Source organism: Sarcophilus harrisii, chromosome 4, assembly GCF_902635505.1.
Source record: "Sarcophilus harrisii chromosome 4, mSarHar1.11, whole genome shotgun sequence".
NCBI classification, from domain to species: domain Eukaryota; kingdom Metazoa; phylum Chordata; class Mammalia; order Dasyuromorphia; family Dasyuridae; genus Sarcophilus; species Sarcophilus harrisii.
The window spans coordinates 312,434,993-312,458,832 of NC_045429.1; the positions used below are offsets into that span (position 1 = coordinate 312,434,993).

General features: G+C 33.8%; 1 protein-coding gene across 1 annotated transcript in view; it reads right to left on the reverse strand.

Annotated features, from left to right (window-relative positions):
• The window catches only part of ABCA9 (ATP binding cassette subfamily A member 9), a 116,895-nt gene that overhangs the window by 91,919 nt on the left and 1,136 nt on the right, over positions 1–23,840 (reverse strand). Inside the window, exons 3-9 of the mRNA XM_012548549.3 lie at positions 22,548–22,649; positions 19,524–19,728; positions 10,920–11,084; positions 10,123–10,226; positions 8,690–8,916; positions 4,502–4,640; positions 2,805–2,990 (exon numbers count right to left, since the gene is read on the reverse strand). Coding sequence (XP_012404003.2) covers positions 2,805–2,990; positions 4,502–4,640; positions 8,690–8,916; positions 10,123–10,226; positions 10,920–11,084; positions 19,524–19,728; positions 22,548–22,643 — 1,122 coding nt within the window. The 5' untranslated portion in view covers positions 22,644–22,649. The remainder of the gene's footprint in view (positions 1–2,804; positions 2,991–4,501; positions 4,641–8,689; positions 8,917–10,122; positions 10,227–10,919; positions 11,085–19,523; positions 19,729–22,547; positions 22,650–23,840) is intronic.

Consider the following 23,840-nt stretch of genomic DNA (forward strand, 5'->3'; position numbering starts at 1 on the left):
ATTATCAAAAAAACACTAAATGATTGCACTTCCAATTTCCTCATTTCTAGAGAAAGTTTGGAAAGAAAGCTTCCCTTTATGCACCTGGAAACTGGAGGAAACAACATAATCTTTTAACTGCTCTACTGCTCACCTCCTCACAGTTTTATCCATAGTCTACTTGTTTAATTAATTCTATGGTTTGGTTCTGGTGACTTCCATAACCAAGGACCTCTTACTCTGCCTCCTGATGGCTCTGCTTGTTCATATTCTTTACCTATGTCCTCACTATTGACAGCCCCTCACAAATGGCACAGCATCATCCCTTAGGAATTCAAAATATAGCTATGCTTTCTAAGACCTCCCAGGAGGATTATAGTAAAAAGAGCATTGAAACATAAGTGTGGAAAATGTGTAGAGGAGGTATACATTTCTGAATTTCCCAGGTTTCTAGATCCTTTGCTCTTAGAGAGATTTACACATAGACTTTTCATGGTCTTATTTTTTTTTTTTTAATAAGAGAAACCTGCCACCAGATTCCTGTGTTTTTCCTACCATGGGGCAAAGAGTAAGACAGAGGTGCATTATCCCAGGGATTGCAAGCAAGGAAAAGGAGAGCAGGAACGGAAATGAGATCACTTTGTGAGACTATTCGTGTACTTGCTATAAACTGAAGGAAGTAGAGGAATAGAGAATCTGAGTACATAGAGGTGGACAACAGCTGGAGCAGATGCACTATACCTGGAAGAACAAACTGAGTGCTACCCAGGGCACCATCAATAACATTGCTGTCATGATGAAAAAAAGAACTCCAGGCCAGAGTTTCTTTCTCCCCTTGTTGCCTCAGAACACTGCTATGCAAACTCCTGCTGGGTTGGTTTTTTTGTTTTGCTTTGTTTTTTTGGTTTTTTGTAAACTTTCTCAATCCATTTCCTTTCCAATCTCTTCAGACCAGCTGGGAGAAGGAGTAGAGGGGGAGAAAGGAAAAATTAATCAAAGCTGCAACAACATTGCCTCCTGCTATTTGAAGCTTTGTCTTTTTGTTGCTTGAGTTTCTTTTGTGTGACTAAAAAAATCAAATAGCTGAAAGGGGGAGAAAAAGAAAAACTTGGAATACAAGGTTTTGCAAAAATGAATGTTGAAAATTATCTTTGCAAATATTTGGGAAAATAAAATACTATTAAAAATAAAATAACTGAATTTAAAATAAAAAAAAGTAAAAAAAAAAAAAAAAAAACAACAGCAACTGTTAAACTCAAGCCTGAGGAAGGCAAGGATGATGCTTCAAAGTATTAGGAAAAGATTTATTTTTTAAAAATCCTTTTATTTTTATGTGTGTGTGAAAGGGAAACACAGATAGACAGACACAGAGAGAGACAGAATCAGAGAGAAAGAGAGGAAAGAGAGAGGCAGAAAGAAACAGAGAGACAAAGAGACAGACAGAAACAGAGACAGAAAGAGAAAAAGAGAGACAGGAACAGAGTGACAGAAACAGAGACACAAAGACACAGACACAGAAACAGAGACAAAAAGAGAAACAGAATTTTAGGTATATATTATAAATATATAAATAGATTTGCATGTAACTGAAGGTTACACTAGTCCTTCCTGGCCAAAAGAATAGAAGTGGTGAGGATGGTTATGGAGGAGTGGAGTTGTTAAGAGTAGACTACTCATAGAAATCTGGCGGCCAAACAACACGACACACCTCTCTCAACTGGTTAAATATTGACAGTCAAATGATAGCCAAGCTGTCTAGACTAGCAGAGGTCAGGAAACAAGACAGAGATGATTGTATTTATTACTAAGAGTATCTTTTGATCCTACATTAACATTTCTCATCTAACTCTTAGACTGACCATTAGGTAGTGAAGTGTATTGGAGTCAAGAAAATGAGTTCCAATTTGACCCAATCATTTCACCTGTCTGCCTCAGCTGCTTCAGCTATAAAATGGGGATGATAATAGCACTCACCTCTTAAAGTTGTTGTGAGGGTCAAATGGAATAATATTTGTAAAACACTTAGATCAGTAAGCGGGCCCATAGTAGATGCTTAATAAAAGCTTATTAATCATCAGTTTCAACTATTTAGGATATATATAGAAAACAAAGTTTATGATGGGATGACCATGCTCATTGCGCAGTACACAAACCATCACAGGCTTCCTCACTTACAAAGGCCCTATTATACTACAACCTCCCCTTAATAAAACACTTGTATCAAGAATGCACATATAAAGCATGTTATAGATCAGTGTTCTTCAAAAACCAGTGGTTCTCAAATGGGGTCCCACAGTATACAAGGGTGCTATGAGTTTTGCTAAGGATGCCATAAAAATTTTGAACATTATATTGTTTTGGGTAAAAGGAAAAGTTTAAGTAATTCTTGCTTAATAGAAATTTTATTTAGTCAGAATGCATAGTATGGTAAGTATAGTATCATACATACACACATACACATCTTGCATATGAATTAACTTCAAAACATCAGATTTGAACTAAAAAACTCAACAAAAATACTTTGTTTATTAAAGAGAAAGTGCACATATGCAATTCTCTTGGCTCTCCCTTAATGTTATTAATTTAACCATTCCACATGCCTCATTTCTATAGCAAGGAATACAATGCCATAAGCAAAATAGTCTGTGAGCTACTGGTATATACTATAGCTAGGTCCTGCTTAGAGTAAATAATGGTCTTATTTAAGTGGTCTTATTATTTTAACAAAGTCAGAATATCATTGACTGGAAAATGTTTATGCTGAGCATGTGAAGCATGTGAAATACCTTAGTATAAAGATGTCTCACAGCTCAGATTAGACTTACCCGCACCATTCCAGCACTAAAGGCAAAGGGGCTGAGGAGACATAAAATCCATTCCAAAGAGGCAGGAAGTTGCTTGTACAATGTAGTAAATGCCAAACATCCCCAAAACACAGTAAGGAGGAAAGCAATCAGTCCAGTTAGCAGAGGTTTCTTTATCAATACACAGAGAAGGAAAGCTAAAGCTATCTGAAAGAGAATAACTTTATTTGACAATTGGATAGCAATAGAGTGGATACAATATAATAAGGATCTTTATATTACAAAATTAACATATAGCCCCTGTCCCCAGGTCCATTGGTATGAGACTCTCTCCTTATTGGTGTAGTTAAATGCCTTTCCCTGAGTCAGGAGCAGAGAAGGGCTAGCAAGAAAGGCAAAAGTTTCTAGTTCTTGGGCAGTCCCTTAGGAGACTGACTCTTCAAGCTTCAGTTCAAATTAGTTCAGGTGCTTCTGTTTTTCAGCTTTGAGACAGGAGATGATATGGAAGAAGTTGCTGATAAAAAAAATACTTTGAGAAGATACAGAAACACATCTCTAGGAAGAGGAGTAGGCAGTCTCCATCTGTCCCTATATTTAGCTTGCCACTCTAAAATAGGGAGTTTCACCTTGTATGAGATTCAGAACCCTTTTTCTGAATTAAACCAAGTTATTTTGTTCTTAATGAATGAGTTCCTTAATGCCCTGTTGTCTGTATATTTTTCCTACCTTCTCTGATTCCTGTTTTGCTATAATTGGGATATACGTGTTTTTTTACTACTCACTATGTGTTTTCATTGGTGAGACAGTAATTTTTGATGGGAAAGAGGTCCAACCTAGGATTTAGTGCTTGTAGTCTTCCTTTTCCCAAAAATGACAAAACAATCAGAGGTTATATGGAACCTGATCATATCTCCTAGATGGTAACATCCTAGGTAGCAGAAGATTTAATCCTAGCCCAACATCCTCACTCTCTGAGAATAGAATTGTGCCTTCTGACCCCAATTTCCTACTTTTCCTTCCTGGCGAGAATTAAAGTTTCTCTTGCAAAAAGGTGGGGAAGAAGAGGTTAAAAATATCTATTCTACCTCCCTTTGAGCCACAAAGTAATAAGCTGCCACAGGTATGCCTCACTACACTTGAGCCCTTTCCCTACATATGATGGCTTCTCTTTATTGCAACAAAAAATATATTACGACTATGGAATCATTCTCACTTGAAGTCTTTCTAGCTCTGAATACAGCTATCTATGCACTAAGGAATAATTTATTGAGTCCTTTTATGCAAAAATGCTAATTAATTTTAACCACAAGTATAATCTGTTTCATTATTAGAATGATAATGTAGAAAAAATCAACATGTTTTTAAGGCAATCTAATAAAATGGAATACATTGATGCAAAGTCCTACATAATATGTCAATAATATTGTCAATGACAATGTCATAATATATCCATTGTCATACTCTTCCATAAGTGTCTTCCAAATACACTTATACCTTTTTGGTTACTATATTTTTAAAAGAATGTGAGAAAAGCTAATAATGGACAGAGGACGGAAATGGCTTATATCTGAAACTGATGCATCATTTCCCTAATAACAATCATGTCAAGGAGAGAAAAAAGAGACTCCATTAACAATCTATGTTGATGTTATTATTCACTCAAATAGTTGACTCTGAAGTAGGAAAAGTAACTTTACAAAAGTAGTTCAGCAACTTACCACAGACAAACCATACAGAAAAAAAAGGATGAATAATACAAAGTATCCAGTCATGACAACAAGATGGGTGGATGTCACAAGTGCCAGAAATGTGGCCATAATAAAGATGTAGCCGGCATATAGCAATCCCCAGGAAAGCCTAAAGCAAAGACATTGTATTATTCCAAAATTCCATTTGCCAGTAAAACAGAATTATAGATCTTTATCACAGTCCCCTTCTTTCCATTAAATAATTCTACTTATTCTGAAGTACAAATAAATAATTTTTCTCTTGAAAATTTCCAGAAACAAACTCCACAATTTCTCTCAATAATAGAAACATTTTTCCTCATGACTAGCCAGAAGGTCTACTCTTTTGACTTAAGCCTGTTTTGTTAATTCTTCTGTGGATATGGATACCTCCTGTTTTCTTGTACAAACTATTCACACATTGCTCATATGAGACTATGAAAGAACACACCAACTTTCTCTTCTGATGACAATCACCAATTCAATTTTTAACTTATACTAAAAAGTCCTATTTTCCATTCTTTCATAATTTACTTTTTACAGAATCATAGGATCTTAAACCTGGAAAGAAGATTAGGATCATTAGTTTAGAGTAGGAATAGACATTAGATAGACATCATCTAATTTAGGAGTTCTTAATCTGAATTCTTAACCTAAAAATATTTTGAGAACTGCATTTCAACATACATGGTTTCTTTCATAAATCTACATTTTAATTTTCTGTTGAAAAAAAAGTTAGTCTGATGCAGAATTGATGCTAAGTGACGTGAGCAGAACCAAGAGAACATTGTAGATGTTATGTGATGATCAACTGTGATGAATTTAGCTCTTTTCAAAAATGAGGTGATTCAAGGCAATTCCAATAGACATGTAATGGAGAGTACCATTCCTATCCAAAGAGAGAACTCTGGAGAGTGAATGTGGATCAAAGCATTTTCATCTGTTTTTTTGGTTTTTCTCCCTTTCTCATGTTTTTTTTCCTTTTGATCTGATTTTTTCCTGCGCAGCATGACTAATATAGAAATATGTTTAGTAGAATTGCACATGTTTAATCTATATCGGATTGCTTGCTGTCTTGGGCAGGAGATTGGGAAGGAGGAAAGAGAGAAAAATTTGGAACACAAGATTTTACAAAATTGAATGTTAAAAACTATTTTGCATGTATTTGGAAGAATAAAATACTAATAAAAGAAAAAAGTCTGGAAAATGATTTATATAAGATTTGTCAGATTGCCAAAGTAGTCCAAGATTCAAAAAAAAAAAAAGATTAAGAGGTTCTGATCTCATATTACAGTGGTCAAAAATGAATTTCTAGAAAAATAACTGACTTCATTTTACTCTGACAACTATTTTGTTGTATATGATCCCTCATAAACTGCAAAAAGAGATGTGGTATCTCATGTTTTTCAGGATCTCCTTTTCTTCCCATATTTGAATAAAAAATAACTGATAAAGGCAGAGGATTCCACAGACCTGAGAATGTCCTCCTCCCTTGTCTGACCTAATAGTTCTCTTGGATTTAGTATAATTAGCTATACTGAGAAGATAATTTCTTTAGCAAAAGATATGTTTCCTTTAAGAAATATACTGTATTTCTTTGTGTTACAACCTGCATTTTAGTCAATAACTGTCTTTCTTTTCTTTTTTATATAATGTTCAGATATTGCTTGCTAAATCTTTGTTTACATAATGTGTAGATATTGCTTGCTAAATTGTGAATGACACCTTTCCCATCAACTGCTGGTGAGACTGCCACATTCTAAGTTTAATAAAAATCTGTTTCTGTTTTGTTTAGCTCTATTGGCATTAGCTAGTCAAATCAGTAGACATTCTTGTGATACAATCAAGAAATCTGAGATCTAAAATCTGGCTAAGGTCACACAGCAACATAGCTAAACAAAATCCCAAGTAACTGGTGAGTTGCCCAGTTAACTATCAAGATCTTTCAGTAGTCTTTCTACATCCTTATTCAAATGTCTCAAAATGGTGCACAATATATTTGGCAGAGTGTGACTACAGAAAAGCATTTTAGCAGATGATCTTAGCTCCTTGAAGCATCAATGTATGCCATTTTATCATGATGAGGTTTTTTTCACAATACCATTCCAATAGGAACACATTCTCAGTTTGTTGTAAAAATCAGATACCTCTTCTGAATACTTGCTTATCCATACAAAAAGATCTGAGAAGCATTGTTTCTTAGTGGATAGAAAGAGGGACATAGAGTCAATAAAAAATGAATTCAGGGCTATCTCTCAGGCATACTGGCTGTGTGACCTTAGAGAAGTTATTTAACTCCAAGCAACTCTCCAAGACTATAGATTGCAGAGAAAGTGATGGTCTGCCGTGATAAAAGTGATTTTTCACTAATCTGGAAATTTCCTGTATGCCAATAATCTCTGTCATAGGCTAACTCTTTTCTGTGGTAATAATCTTCCTTCATGAGAAGAAAAGTCTTACATAGACCTTTTGAACATTCTTTGAACTAGCCGAGCCCAGAGCCAGATGTCAGCAGGGAATCATTCCCTTTGTGATTTCACCAGGCCACAGTGTGGTCCTGACTCTTTCCCACAGACACAGATCAATGAAGCCTCTCTCTAGAGAGCTATTTTTTCTGGAAATAAAAAGAAAAACTTATAGGTTGTAAATCTCCCTGGAGGAAACCCTGGGAAGATAGAAAAACTTCCATAAGAGGAAATGTAAACATGGGAACCAGTGAGTACTGGAGCTATCATATGTGCTTAACCTGATGCAGTAACATTATCTATGAAAAATAGTTTCCTTCTCGGTAAAATTGAAGAGGTGAGATTAGAGATAGCAGATGGAGCACTGGACTTAACGCAAGGAAGACCTAAGTTCAGATCCTGCCTTAGTCACCTAAACCTTCCATCCTCACCTATTGAAGACAGACCTGGATGTGGAATTTAAAAACCTGGGTTCAAATCCTTGGATCTGCCACTTATTCTCTGTATGATTTTGGGCAAATGTTTTAATTTCTCTGGGCCTCATGTTCCTCATCTACAAAACCAAGGAGTTAAACTCAATGATATCTGAAGTTCCTTCCAGCTCTAAACAGGTGATCCTGGAAACTGAATTCAATTATTCCTTGGGCTTCTCTGAGTGGGAACAAGTGAATCTGTTGCCTTGACAACACGTAATGCACAGAATAAGGGCTGAATAAATGCTTGTTGCCTGCCTGCCTTCCTGCCCACTTGCTTTTATGACCTTATGTTTTCTTATGCTATTATAATATATTGGGAGGTACTGAATTGTTGTTTATTCTTCGTTCTCAAAAGAGGGCCAACGCCATCAAGAAGGTAATCTTCATTTGCAAGTGAATTGGATTTAAGTGAGGTAGAGCAGTGCAGTCATCAATTAGCCTCAATCTCTCCAAAATCATCAAAGTCTAGTGCCTCAATCTCTCCTCCAAAATCATCAAAGTCCAGTGCCAAAATATAAGTCAGGACAATGGGACAGTACTGGAAAAGGGACAATTAAAAGGGATGCATAACAGCCCTTGCCTCCAATGGCCTTTCCCTCTGAAATAGCATTTAGTTTCCTAGTATGTCACTTTAATATGAACTTGCCCTTTCCATGTTTCCTAAAACTATGAAGTAAGCATTACATTCTTTTTTTAAAATCTCAAATAAGCAGAGAAAAATTATATTATTTCTTGTCTCCAATACAAAAAACATTTATGAGAGCCATCTAATGCAATGATAAATACATATGAAAAGGTAACAAATAGAGCAAGTTTACATTAATGACATTCTATTATAACAATAATTTAACATAAAATTTAATTTAATATAATAAGCAACAATATTATAACAGTATTTTGTATTCCCATATAATCCCACCTTCTACAGGAAGCTTTTCTCAATCTCAATTAATTCTTCCTTCCCTCTGTTGATGATTTCCAATTTATTCTATGTATAGCTCTATCTGTATATAGTTGTTTTCATATTGTCTTTCCCATTAGAGTATGAGCTCCTTGAAAGCAGAAATCATCTTTTACTTTTCTTTCCTTCCCCAGGACTTAGCACAGTGCCTAGCATACAGTAGGTGGATAATAAATGTATATATTGCCTCATTAGACAAAAATATCTAGTTTTGTAAATATCCAACTCCCCATACTTCATTCATTTGTTCCATTCATAAATAAATTGATTAATTTACCAAAATGCTGAACTTTGGAGACCCATCATTGTCATCCATTCTTTAATGTTTTTTCTGTCTCTTGTAATATTGAGTGATGCAAAATATATCAAGGGTGAAAAAGAAATTATGCAGAAGAAAATGAAGATCTCATTTAGGAATCCTCCTTGGGCAATAAAGGGCAAAGTCTTCATATTTATACCAGATACTGCCATGAGCATATCCATCACCGAATGATTTGTAGCAATCTAAATTTGAATGTTAACACAAATAATTGTTATACTGAGCAGCAGTAGACATCAAGAAATTGCATAACCTTTTAATTCTTTTTGTCTTTAGTAGTTCACATTCATGCTAAATTCTTTAAATATCAGGTCATTCATGAATATCATAGGATAATAAATATACATACATATATAACCTGAAACAAATTGCTTAGTTTTGGGAAGATGGGAAGAAAAAAAATTTGGAACTCAAAATGTCATATAAATAAATGTTAAAATTATCTTTACATATAATTGGAAAAATAAAATAAAATACTATTTTAAAAAATCTAGCTGAGATTTCAGAGATAATCACTCCAACTCCTCCAGTTCACTGATAAGGAACAGCCCAATGTCACAAAGGCAATAACTGACCTACTCAAAATGAGAAGCACTATGGTACACTGGAAAACTCTTGGTATTGAAAGTAGAAGACCTCAGATCAAATCCCACCTCCACTATTTACTACCTATGTGATTTTGATCCAAGAGTGAGCTTAAGGCATCTCAAAACAGGAATAATTGTTACATTTTCAATGTGAGAATTTCAGTATCAGAAACAGGCAAATACTACAAAATCAGGGCTCAAGTTATTGCTTGTTTGATGCTTTGGATTTAAGAATGTGATGGAGGAAAAAGTCAGTAATGAAGATTGAACTTTAAAAGTGTGACAAAGGACCTTTTTTTTAAAATTTTGGTTGTTAAATATTTACTAAAGGCTTTCAGCAATTCATTTAATCTCTCTTGGCTTCAGTTTCTTTAACTGTAAAATGAAATAGGTGAACTAGGTCTTTTCCAACTCTAAATCTAATATCAGGAACCAGTCTCTCTGACTCCAAAACTTCCTATTAGCATAGCATTCTACTTTATCAGTAGAACATTAAATGATAGCATAATATGCAAAGTGGTAGATAGTGTGATTTCAAATGTGACTTTGATCACATACTAGCTCTGTGACTTCAAGAAAATCACTTATCTCACTTGTAAAATGACGATAATAGTATTACTGATCCCCCAAAGTTGTTGTGAGGATCAAATGGGATAAGAATGGTAAAGCACTTAGCATATGGTGCCTGGCACATAATAGGTGCTATATAATACTAGTTAACTTATTAATGTTGTCATGCTGAAAAATTGGCATTTCTGATATTAATACACATTAATCATTAAGTTCTTTTAATTATGCACTTACTTCGATTATAGCAGCATTAATGGCAGCTTGAAAAGCAACAAAACCTCTTTCCCAGTAGCTTGTAAGGGAACATGTGATTTCTCCAAACATCTCAAAACAGTGAGCTTTAAAAGGAAAAAAGGCACAGTTGTGAGAGGGAGTGAAGTCCTTTTACTTTGATTCAAAAGTATATATATCCAAAAATTATCTCAAAGCCAGTGATACAGAGAGAATAATTTTCTCTAAGTTAAACACTAGAAATAGGAAAGAAATTCCTTTTGTTGATTATATACATTGCTTATATGTAAAAGTTGGTGGGAGATGGGTTGGTGGGAGATGATGAATAATGATAATGACTCAAAAAAAGAAGAAAAGAGAAGTAAAAATGAGAAGAGAACAGAATGGAATACAAAAGGAGACAGACAGGTAGGTCATTTTTGTTACTATTAAATTAAACATACACTTTAAAAACATCATGATTTTAATTTCAATCCCTTTTTCTGTTATTTTTGCATATTGGAAGATTCTCATTTGTTGATATGTCAAGTTCCTACTGAAAAAGAAAATGCAAAAAATTTACAGTGTTTAAAAATCAAAACATGAAATTAGGAAAAAAGAGTTCTCTTTCATCCAATTCCTCATTAAATTTCACTGTGGTAAAGACGATTTTTGGAAGAACAAGAAGCATCATATTTGAGTTAATGCATGAAATAAATATTACACTTCCTTGCTAATATGATTGTTTCTATCATTTCATTTATAATTCATAATATACTGTCACAAAGAAAGGATAAGTGATTTTGTAATGAGAAAGTTACCTGAATGGTCTAAATGTTCTTTCATAATAGGTGTCCTATACCCCCAATTAAACTTCAACTCATAGGAGAAATTATTCATAAAGATGATTCCCACCATTTCAGAAAAATTTTTTGGAATTATTGCATCCATCGCCTCTTGATTTGGCATTGGAATGATTTTTCTTCCTGACATTTGTAAGAAAAAAAAAATAAGCATATAAAATTCTTGCTACAAGGGTACAACATTGTAACCAATTGCTTTAAGTAAAACTCTTTGTTAGAACAAAATAAGTTAAACAGTGAATAAACTGAAAATGAGGTTCAGACTCTAATTTTCTAGGACTGGTAAGAGTACATAGGAAATAGAAATTTAAAATTCAATTGGCTGATCTTATGAACCAACTTTGGTCACATAGATACACCAATCTAATTTAACTTTGCACAAAATAATTGAAAGTATGACTCATTTAAAATAACAATAACATGAAAAGTCCTATATTTTCCAGGCACCTTAATACAATTCTCAACAATCCACATATTGTAAAAATATCAAATCTGCACAGTACCAGTACTAATATCACTAAGTTGTTTATTATCTACGAATCTTTTAATCCAATATAATTGTTTTCAATACCACAATCAGGATGTAACCATATGAATGACTTATTCAGCTCAAATTTGGACTTCTGCCAGAAAACTCATAAAATTGATGAAAGTTATAGTTCTGGAGAGGAAAGGGGCATTCATGTTGGGAGTCACTGAGAATCAAAAGGACATATGTCATACAAACACTTGGCATCTAGATGGTACAGTGTATAAAATGTTGAAAGTGGAGTTATCTGAGCTCCAGTCCAGACTTAGATACTTACTAGCTGTATGAGCCTGAAGCAAGTCACTAAACCTTAATGTACATCAGTTTCCTCATATGCAAAATTAGTTTTTTGAGGATAAAATGAGATATTGCAAAGCACTTTGAAAATCTTAAAACTTAAAGTTATATTTTATTATTATTATCATCATCATTATGCAAGAAGACATATTACAAAGACATAGGTATTTAAATTGGATCCAATGACCAGGGATGAGCCAACATTTTTTTAATGTTTTATTTGTCTTTTTAACCTATTTTAAAAACAGGTTTCAAATAGGCAGGCTGAATATAGGACCCAGAAATTTGGAATTTGATTCTCCTTTCTAAACTGTCCATATGGCCCATATAACTCAAAATCATTTTTTCCTAAACACAAGTTCTACCAATCACTTTTCTGCTCAAAATTTGTAGTGACTTCCCAGTCCAACAAGATAAAATACAAATTCCTAATCCTAACATTTAATGCCCTCTAAAATCTGGCTGTCACACAACTTTCCAAATTTATTTTATTCTACTGTGTTTCTCCCCCAGCAACTATATGCTTTGGCTGTTCTGTAACATCAGTTCTTCATCTCCTGTCTAATCATTTGGGCAAAGTGTTCACTATGAGGCAGCAAAGTGATGCAGTGAATAGAGCCTCCCATCTTCATCATCCCCCAACTGGAGTCAGGATGACCTGAATTAAAATCGGACCACAGATACTAATTCTGTGACCCTGGACAAGTCGTTTAACCTCTGTTTGAAGCAGATTTTTCATCAGAGATAATAATTGTTCCTTCCTCTAGAGGCTATTGTAAAGATCAAATGAGTTTAGCAGGAGCTCTTTATAAATGCTTACTCTAAATGTTTATTCCCTTGTCCCTATCCTTCTTTATACCTGGAATACATCCCACATTACCTTCACCTTTCAGAATTCTTGTCTTCTTTCAAGGTTCATTTTTGATATAGTCTTCTTTATGAAACACTAATCATACTTCCTTCCATGTATTAGTATTCTCTTTCTCTTTAATTTTTATTTTGTGTATATTCCTAATATACAGAACTGACAGTGCTAACCCTTAATTGTCAACCATAATTCCAATGGTTCCCTTTTACCTCCAGGATCACCAGAATATATTTATCTTTTAAAGACCTTCACAAACTGACCCATTCCCATCTTTCTGGTCTTGTTATATTTTACTCCTTTCCCTTCTGCCCCCTCACCATTGCCACATACTCTTCAATCCAGCAACACTAGCCTTCTTGTTATGTCTTGAACGACATTCCATCTCCTGACTATATATCTTTTCACTGATTGTTCCTCATATGTGTAGTTCTCCCTTTTCCCTTCTATTTCAAGATTCCGCTCAACTCTTAACATCTATCCATAGAAGGCCTTCCTCAGTCCCTTCTCCTTCTTTCACTCAACTCTCTGAAATTATCTCTCATTTATACTACATATCTTATGGTTTGTAGGTTGTCTTATCCATGAAAAGGTGAGATTTTTGAGCTCAGAGATGATGTTTTTTCCTTTCCTTTATATTCCCCATAATTAGGACAATGCTTGGCTCATAGTAAGTATCTAATAAGGAATTATTGGTATTACATATATTTTATTTTCCCTAAGACAAAATAACTTCCATCAGAGCAGAAACTGTTATGTCTTTGTATTTCTAATCCTTGGCATAGTGCCCATTATGCATGACAAGCATTTCATGGACATTTGTTGAATTGAACTGACCATAATGGGAGACCAGTGGAACAAGTTAGGTTTGGAACCTAGGACATTAAAACTAGTTAAGTTAAATAAATGGTTTGTGTGCCTCCATAATTGTTTAGTTAGATGTTGGAGACGGGCATTATTGTTCAATCCAAGAGACAGAGTTCCCTTTCTTGGAGGTGATCAAGCAGGAAATGGAAACTAAGGCAAGGATCCTACAGAGCCAATTATAGGAACTTAGAAATAGAAGAATGTGCCAGTCTTTCTTAGAGGATCAAAAAAGAGTATAGATACAGACTTCAAAACCAGCCTATAAAACTAAATGAATAATAGTTATAGAAAGTTGGGCCACCACTTTTCAGAACCTAGAAAAAACTAGAAAAAAAAAAAAAAAACAAAAAACAAGAATAAAAGAGCAAATTTGTGAAATCCATGCAAATGCAGAAGGGCTCCAAAGGCTGTGTGCTCAAACATGATAGTTCTTTCCAGAAGGAGACTGCCAAAACTTTTTTCTTAAATAACTCATCATAACAAGACTTATCTGAGAAGTAACATTTAGGACTTGGCAAATGATCAACAAAGAGACAAAGAAGGTAAAAGATGAATGATAAAGGGAGATTCAAAAAGACATGAGAGAAAATAGTTTAGTGGAGCAGTTGGAGGCCAAGACCAGGGGTCAGTATGGGAGAACCATATGAAAAACATTAGTTATTGTGTATTTACTAACCTCTGACAAATGCCAGGTAATGTGCTAAATATAGCCAACAAAAAAAAAAGTTCACATACTAATGAGAGAGACAATGGGCAAACAGTTACATATGATATATAGACAGATAGGTAGATAGATAGATAGATAAATGGATGGATAAATAGAGTAGATGGAAAGCAATCTAAGGGAAGAAGATAACAATTAGGTGGTGGGGGAAAGAGATAAGATTGAAAAAAGCATCTTTAAGTAGATAGAATTTGAATTGAGGCCTGAAGGCAGATAAGGAAACTAAGAATCATAGGCAATTAGGACAACCAATGAAAAGTTGTGGAGACAGAAGGTGGAGTAACAAGTATGAGGAACCTTAAGTAGACCAGTATCTCTGGATCATAGAGTATGTGAATGAAAGTAAAGAGCAGGAAGTATGGAAAGGTAAGAAAGAGTTCTTGTTATATGCCAAATAGAGTAACTTATATTTAACCCATGTTGTAATAGGAAATCATTAAGCAACGAGGTGATGTGTTTACACTTTGGAAAAATCACTTTGGTTGTTGAGAGGAAGATGAATTAGAGAGGGAAAAGACTAGAGGCAGGAAAGCCAATGAGAATACTACTGCAGTAGTCCAAGTGAGAGGCTGAAAGGAGACAAAACCTGAACTAGGATTGTAGCTATGTGATTGAGGAGAAAGAGTCACATATGAGATATTTTGTGAAATTAGAATCAAGATTTGGAATCAGACTGGATATATTTAGTGACTGAGAATGAGGAATTAAGACTGCTTTTTTTTAAACCCTATCTTCCTTCAAGGTTCATATCAAAGGCCTTTTCTTCCAAGAGAATTTTCCTGATCCTTCACCAAAACCACCAATGTCACTTTGTATTTCTTTTGTTTATATCATGCATTATATTTACTCTTTTGTCTCTCTCTACTCACTTCTATACCCACCCTCTTCCCTAATTTGTATTCATTCTCAAGAGTATGTCAAAAGGAGGTAACTACTTTGAGTCATGGGGTTCCATGTTGGTGCATCCAACTAAAAGTCTTGCTCGCAATTACCAATATGTATGTTTTCCATTAACAATCAGCACAATTAGCTTAAAACATAGAAAAAACTTAAGCACAAAACATTCATGGATCACATTCCACAATCATCTCTGGACTAAACTGACCTTATCTGCCTGACTATATTTTTTAAGGGGCATGGTCAATCATTGTTCACCAATAACTTACTTCCTTTGGACTCAATTAGAAAGAGGAGTTCATTTTTCTTAAAAAGATAAAAGAATGGGTGCAGCTAGGTAGTGCAGTGGATAGAGAACCAACCCTGGAGTCAAGAGGACTTGAGTTCAAATTTGACCTCAGACACTTAATACTTTCTAGCTGTGTGACCCTAGACAAGTCACTTAACCCCAATTGCCTCAACAACAGCAACAACAAAAAAAGATTAAAAGATAAAGGAATGTTGATACCTAATTAATGTATTCACATTCATTCTCTCTAGTTATATTTTATGACTATATCAACTGAGATTAGGGAGAAACCAAGTTCTCCCTCCATATAATATTTTATTTTTAACAGTTTATATTTTGTCTAAGAAGTACCAGGACATAATATGGTGCCTGGCATATAATAAGTATTTGATAAAGAATTGATGAATTGAAACAAATCGAGCACTGAACTTTAATAATTTGGATATCACTAAACTGAAAGGAAAAAACACCCATTGTTAAAGGCAAATATGATACAATTTTTACTATTATCTAGACTAGAGATTTTTCATCTGAGTTCTGTGAACTTTTTTTTAAGTTTTGATAATTGTATAACCAATATAATTGATTCCCTTTATAATCATATATGTTTTTATTTTATATATTTAAAAACATTATTATGAGAAGGGGTGAAAAAGGTTCACAAGATTCTCAAAGGGGTCCCTGCCACAGGAAAAATGTTAAAATCCTCTGATCTAGATGCTTTATGTATATATATATATATGAAAAAATATATATGTATATGTGCATATATGTATTTATATGTAAATACATACATACATACAAAATCTGTGTAACGAGCAAAATGGTCTAGTGAGATATTTACAGTCACAGGTGTCAATTGATAAAATGCCAAGAATGCTACATTTATTCAAAAAGAAGACAAAAAATAAAAGGATTAGGAGTAAGAAGATAGGATAATACTAGATATGTACTAGAAAATGTTTTCATGTAAGAAATTACAGGAAACAAAGATGGGAAAATATGGTGGAGAAACATTAGTACAAGGTTAAACAGAAGAAAAAAATAAAAGCAATATTATCTTTGGAAGATATTTAAAACCACCTGGAGAAAAGAGGAGATAGATGGTGAGTTTGGGAAACAGATCACAAAACTGGCAAGGGGTAGTGAGGAGAGATGTTATTAGTAGCAATGGGAAACCTCAATTAATCCAAATATCTGAAGAATCATCCTCTCTGCCAAAAGTAGAGCAACTGACATATTTAGTGACTCCACTTGAGACAGCTGATATTCTAGCTTCCTCTACTTCCTCTCTCCTCGGTCTCTTTTAGATCTATACATTCTAGCTTTTGATCTAATCCTACAACTGAATTGCTTTCTCCAAAGTTATCAGTGGTCTCAATTTTCAAACCTAAACTTTAATTTTAAAAGCTTAAAAGTACAGTAAGACTTTTGTAACACCTTATGGATATGCATTTATATATGCTTGTGTATATATAATATATACAAATATGTGTCCATATAGTTAAATACACATATATGTATATATCCATATACATGAATATACAAATATAGTATCCCAAAACTCTGTGTGTATGTGTGTTCAGCTGTAATCTTTTTCTTGAGCTACAGTGCTACATTACCAACTGCCTATTGGACATATTGAATTGAATATTTCAGAGACATCTCAAATTCTACATGTCCTAAACAACTTATTTTTCACACAAACCCTCCCCTCTCCCCAAATTTCTTATTACTCTTGAGAGCACCGTCATTCTCTAGGCTACCTAGGCTTACAACTTTATTGTTGTACTTGACTCATCACTCCCGGTTATACCATATTCCCAATCTGTGGCCAAGTTCTGTCATTTTTAACTTCAGAAAATCTCTTCTATATGCCCCCTTCATTCTACTAACACAATCAACACAGGCCCTCATCTTGTCTCACCTGTACTATTGCTATTTTTTCTAACTGATTTCCCTGCCTCAAACCTTTCCCAACTCCAATCCATCTTCCATACAACTGACAAAGTGATCTTCCTAAAGTGTTGGTCTGACCACATCCCCCTACTCCAAAAACTCCAGTTACTCTCTATTACCTATTGGATCAAATATTTAACAATTAAAGTTCTTCATGATGATGACCCTCTTCCTTTCTAGTCAACTTGCATTTTATTATCCATGCATAATATAATTCTGCCATATGGGCTGACTTGTTGTTCCCCACACATAGCAGAGTCCCTCACATTTCCTATCCCCTTGTGTTTATACTAGCTGTTCTCTATACATGGAATGACCTGCTTTCTTTTCTCTAATTCTTGGCATCTTTCCTGCTTATAGAGGCATACTTCAAGCTCAAATGCTACCTTCATCAAGAGTCATTTTTTCATACTCCCAGAGGCTAGTCTTTCTAAGTTTAATTTAACTCCCATAAATGCTGTATATAGCTTATGCGAAATGAATTATTTACATATTATCTTTTCTACAAAGCTGAGGGTAGGTACTTTTTAAAAACTTTCTTTTTATTCCCAGTACTTCGCACAGTGTCTAGCACACAGTGAATATGGAAAAAAAATATTCATTGATTGATTAATTTTTTAATTTATCTTAAAGAAATTCACTCCAAAGAAGGTAGAGCAACTAATCAAAGAGAAGTTCAATTCTGAATCTGATTGTCACCAACAAGCATGATCTGGTTGCTAATGGTGGAAATTATAGGAACTTAGATGAGAATTATGGAAACCGAATATTGGAATTTGTCACTAAGAAATAAACAGCCTGGCATAGTTGATCCTAGACTTGGAGAGAAAAAATTTCAAAGGTTGAGAAAAATGATATGTAGAATCCCATCAACTGAAATTTGATTAAAAAAAAAAAAACTTAACTTGGAAAGGATAGAATAAAATTCTGAAGGCAGAAAGAACAATGCTATGAGGAAAAGATATCTGAAGTTGCTGAGGTGCCCATTGAACTTATTAACCAAGCTACATATGTATATATGTATTTTGTTTTGTTTTTGTTTTTTAAAACTGTTTCCCTCCTCTCTCTTTCATTCTTACTCTTTCTCACTCTCTCACTCTCTGTTTTTTCTCTTTCTCTTTGTTTCTCTTTTTCTCTCTCTCTGTTTTTCTCTTTCTCAGTAATCTCACACCTCCAATTGCCCAACAAACATTTCTATTTAGGTTTATTGTTAGCATATCAAATTCAACAAATGTGAATTTTTTTCTACAATCCTTTCCCTTCCAATTTCCAAATTTCTATTTAATGCTTTATCATCTTCCTAGCAACTAAATTCATTTCCTGAGAATCATCTTTAACGCTTTTGTTTCTCTCATTGTGCCCTCCTGAGTCCTACTCAATTGCCAGTTCCAGAACTTTGTTAATATATTATCTACTTTCTACTCATATAGTGTCCACTGAGGGAGACTCTCATTACACCCTCAACATCTCTCACCTGAATTTTTTTTTTAAATCTTAACTTTGGTCTCTGTTTGAAGACTTTCTCCTGAACAATTTATCCTTTACATGGCTACCCAAATCATGTTCTCAAAACATAAATCTGATCACGTTTTTCCTGTCAGTCAAAAACCTTCAGTGCTTGCCATCAGTTTGAGGATAAAATATTAACTTCTCAACCTGGCATCTAAATCTCTTCACAATCTGGCTGCAATTCACCTTTCCAGACTTAGACATTATATTGTTTCTCTTTACACATTCTGTGCTTCAGTATATTTCATTGTCTAGCAGCTCCACAGACTCAATATCTTACCTTCAAGCATTCACTCACTCTTCATCTTTACTTCTGTGATTCTTTATCTTTCTTCCAGGCTTAACTGAGACCCTTATATCACTTCCTTGATTGCCCTTAGTTGTCTTCTTGATAACTTTCCTCTTGAAATCACCTTGTTTTTATTTAATGGTATACATTTTGTAACCATATTCCCAGGTAATGTGTATGTTTTTTGAACAAAGGCAAATGATTTTTGTTTCTGTATCTCCAGTTCCTAGCACAGTGCCTTAGACCTGGTATATACTTAATTAGTATTTGTTGAATTGAATTGAAAAAAATTGAACAATAATATCAAATATTACCCTCAGGTTGGTAGACAACACACCTTTCATGAAGGGCGCAGTTGCCATTTTATCCATGATCTTCTGGGTTGTATTGGAGATCGGTGTGTAAGCAACCACTAAATCAGAATCATTAAATTTATCTACTCGACCCAGGGGCATGGGAGACAGTTCAGAAAAGTGATTTACTTGATTATATTTTGAAAAGAGGAACAAATACAATAATAGAAGCAATGAGATGAGCCATTCCTACAAAGCAAAAGGGAAATTTTAAAAAATTGATTGTGGTCGACAAAAAATAGAACATTTATAATAAACATCTTTTTTCAGTGGATCCCAACCTTTATACAAGATAAGCACTTCTTTTAATTTAAAAAAATTGTTGGAGTTCATTTCCCTCCCACCACCAGCAATAATCTCAGATTTAGAAATGGAAAATATCTCATAGGTAGTCTAGTCCAACTTCCTTATTTTAATGAAATTGACACCTAGACAGCTAACCAACTTACTAAGGTCATATAAGAAGTAACAGAGAAAGGATTTAAACCAACATTTCTACCATATTACATCACCTTTTATTTATTGTACTATACAATTAATATTCACTGATTAAAAAAATAAATGATGGGGAAAAGTTAAGTTATGTTAGCTTATAGGAACATTTTTGTAGTCAAGCTTTGAGACAAAGAAACTCTCACCATTATCCTATCTTTCCTTAGAAAAGAAGGAGTTGTGGGAAAAGGAGACATGAGAGTTTGGAAAAACAGGAAAACCTTTAAAAAACCTGAGCATGGAAGTAGAGAGCATGCTGAGAGATGACATCATGGTCTACTAGATTTGGACAAATCCTGTATTTCAACAGGAGTCCCAATTCAATGGAAATGCTTGAGTCATGGTCTCTAGGGAACTCTTCTATGTCTAAGCAAAAATAGTTTCTCTCTCTTCCAGCAAGTAAAGTTGCTAATTTGTCATTTTTTTAAACTGTTATTTGAATTTAAATATGCATTATCTACTATAAAATTCAGTTGTCCTGATGAAATGCTAAGATCCATATGTATGTTATTTAATGATTGAAAATAAAAATAGGTTAAGAGAGAAAGTTTTCTTTATTCTTGGAAGAAGAAAAAAGTTGTCATCAGGAGTTGATCTAAGGACTAAAGCAATTGGGCTAAAAGTAGGAAAGATTTATTAAACTGTTCAAAGCTGACATATGAATTCAGTTTTCCACAATTGCTAGAAATAAATCAAGAATGGGTAAAAGAGAAGACTGTGAGAGTGAGGGTATTTTCCTTTTCATATTACCAGTGATTATTCTTGGTGATCTGAGTTTGAAAGGAAAGACTTGCACTGGAGAGAGGAGCAAAGGAAAAGTTACAAAATGCCAGGACACTTGCCGCTCAGGTTGCTCTGACAACTAGCACACCTATATACATTAGAAAAATAACTATATTTGTGTGTATAGTATCACACAAGTCATTTAATGTCTTTGTGCCCCAGTCTTCCTTATGTAAGAAATAAGATTTTTGGTCAACGTTCTCTAAAGTTTCTTTCAACTCTAAATCTATGATTTCATCATTTAGTCAGTATATAGGAGACATTTGTGTATTTGTTATATTGAGCCATGATGCATATTATCTTGAAGCAAAAAGACCAAAAAAAACCATCAAATTGATAATGCTTGATAAATTTATGGATTCTTGGGTTACTTATTAGCTAAATCCCTTTCCACAATCTAGCAGGCATCATCCATCAACAGGTTGGAATCCACTAATCCATTCAATTCACTAGTGTGCTTGAGTGGATTAGACAAAAGTTAATTCTAAAAGAAAGATCATTTTTGTTCTCATGGAGTACACATTCTAAAGCAAAATATACTCACACAAATATAGTATAGAAAAGTAACAAAATATTAGGAAAAAAGGATAATATTTTTGTTAGAATCAAGAAAGATATTTAATTGAAAGTGTAGCTTCTATTTGCTCTCTTTTTTCTTTCAGCCTTTCATCAATTTTTTTGGTTCTTTATCATACATTCTTTGATATGTATGTTCTGATGCTGGAGATAGTAGCAACAGATCCATTGAGGTCTTTCTGAGACTGAAAATATGGATTCTGTTTTAATACTAGTGTCAAAATGTTTGAATTGAATCATAAACTGTTTGGGGAAAAATTGCTGTTGCTTTTGAAACATTCTACCAGTAAGTGGACTGCTGCATTTTTGTCCTTCTTGTAACCTCTTTGTTTCAGTAAGAAACAAAAGAGATCTTTGATACAGTGATGAGAATTTGAAACTAAAAGGGTCCCAGGATTGGCTGTGTGCATACTTAGTCACTTTGTCTAGTCATACATAGCCCATAAACTAAAAATATTTTCTGTTTAAAACTGTATGACGTGAGGCAGCTAGATGGTGCAGTGGATAAGTACCAGTCCTAATCCAGCCTCACATTCTTAGTATTTACTAGCTGCATGACTCTGGGCAAGTCACTTAATCTCAATTGCCTTGCCAAAAAAAATAAAATAAAATAAACATAGCAAGTTATGAAATATCCTTTCCTGCAGATCCCAAAAATAAATATTTCGCATTTTAAAAAATGAAAATGTATGACTTTTAGAAATATTATTTTTTAAATATTGTTTTCTCAGTTTCTGCTAGTCAGTAGTGTCATGTGCCCTTTTCATTTACTATTGTCTCAAAATAATCCACAAGATAAGTTTCTCTACCACCTTTTTTTTAGACCTGGAAGCTTTGGGCCTTTGCTAAATGGAAAATTTTAATGAAATTCTGATGCTTGGCAGATTAATAATTTGGGGAACTGTTATATCTGCTCTATAAATATAAGTGCTTTATATTTCAGAAATTAGACTTCTTTAATTAGCAGTAGTTTCAATTACTAATATAGTCTTGTTCTAGAACATTTATAATTTGAGCACAGCTAAAATCAACAAACCAGTTTGCTCACTAGAAGCAGACTTCTGAGCAATATACAAAGAAGGAAAAGGATACATGCAACCTGAAAGGAGCACATTTTCATGCTTTTTAGATGAGTAGAAACAGATTTTGAACCATACCAAGATGCTTTCTCTTTTCATCCTCCATTTTTTAAGAAAGTTTGTATGCAGTAGGGCCTGAGTTTGCTGACACACACTTATCTGTCTCTCATTCATTTTTGCCTGTTTAGTAAAAAAGAGAGGGAAAAGAGAAAGTGAATGGAATGGAATGTGACCTTGGGGAAAATGTTATGCCAAAAAAAAAAAAAAAAGTAACTGAAAACAATTCCATTAGTAAATCTTTTCCTAGAAGAGAATATTAGTTCTCTGTTGTAAGTCATCTTTCACAACCTCAAAAAAGGGACGCAGAACTTTTCTAAATGATTCCTAGATAGCATTAATAATTCTCTCTCCAGGGATTTTTTATTTTTTGGGGGGGAGGGGAAGATGAGGGTGGAAAGTGTTCACAATTTTTTCAACCAAGGACATTATAGTTATTTTTTTTATTGCCAACTTCCTCACTTTTAGCAAAAGCAAAACAAAAACTGGAACATGTGAAATGATGCAAGTTTTTGACTAATTAAGGAAAAGAAAATAACCTTGGAGGAATGAAACAGCATTTCAATGTTGTTTCTAGTCATACAGTATTTGCTCTGGGAGTATGTTTTCACTCTGGGTGGAATGCTAATTTCTAGAGTTCAAGTGACCATTTAGTAAATCATTACTATAGTGTGTTATTAATATGGTGCATCATGGAGTCTAGGAAAGCAAATGATCCTTTCCAATTGCATACAAGCAATAGGCAAAAATATATTTAAACACTAAAATTTTGAAATGAGTTAAAATAATGGTAGTTTCCCATTTTTAACAAATCAGTTTCTACTTTGTAATTCTTTGCTCTTTGTATTATGATGAAAATTCCAGAGCAGAAATCATAAAACCCTCAATATCATATTACCTCAAGAAATCTCACAGGAAGTCATGTCAGCCAGAAATAATAAATGTGTAACTGTGATATAATAATAACAAAAATATTGATTTCCCTTTCAGACTAGATGCCTGGTATTTGAAAATAAAAAAAATATTGGATCAAATTCTAGTGTTTTTAGACTGAGACTAAGAAACAGAGGAAATAAAGATATTTCCAATTTGTTAACAGAAAAACTTTTTAAAGATCTTAGTTAACTACTTTCAAAGTTAGTAAAATATTGATGATCAAAATGATGAAAGGAAAAGCTACCTTTCTCAATGCTGCCAAATACTATGATGCTGCCTTTTTTTAATCTTAAAAATATATTCAAAAATCAGTTAGAACTATAAATGAATTCATAAGTTAGACAAATTTTCTTGAATGGATCCATTAGCAAATTTCAT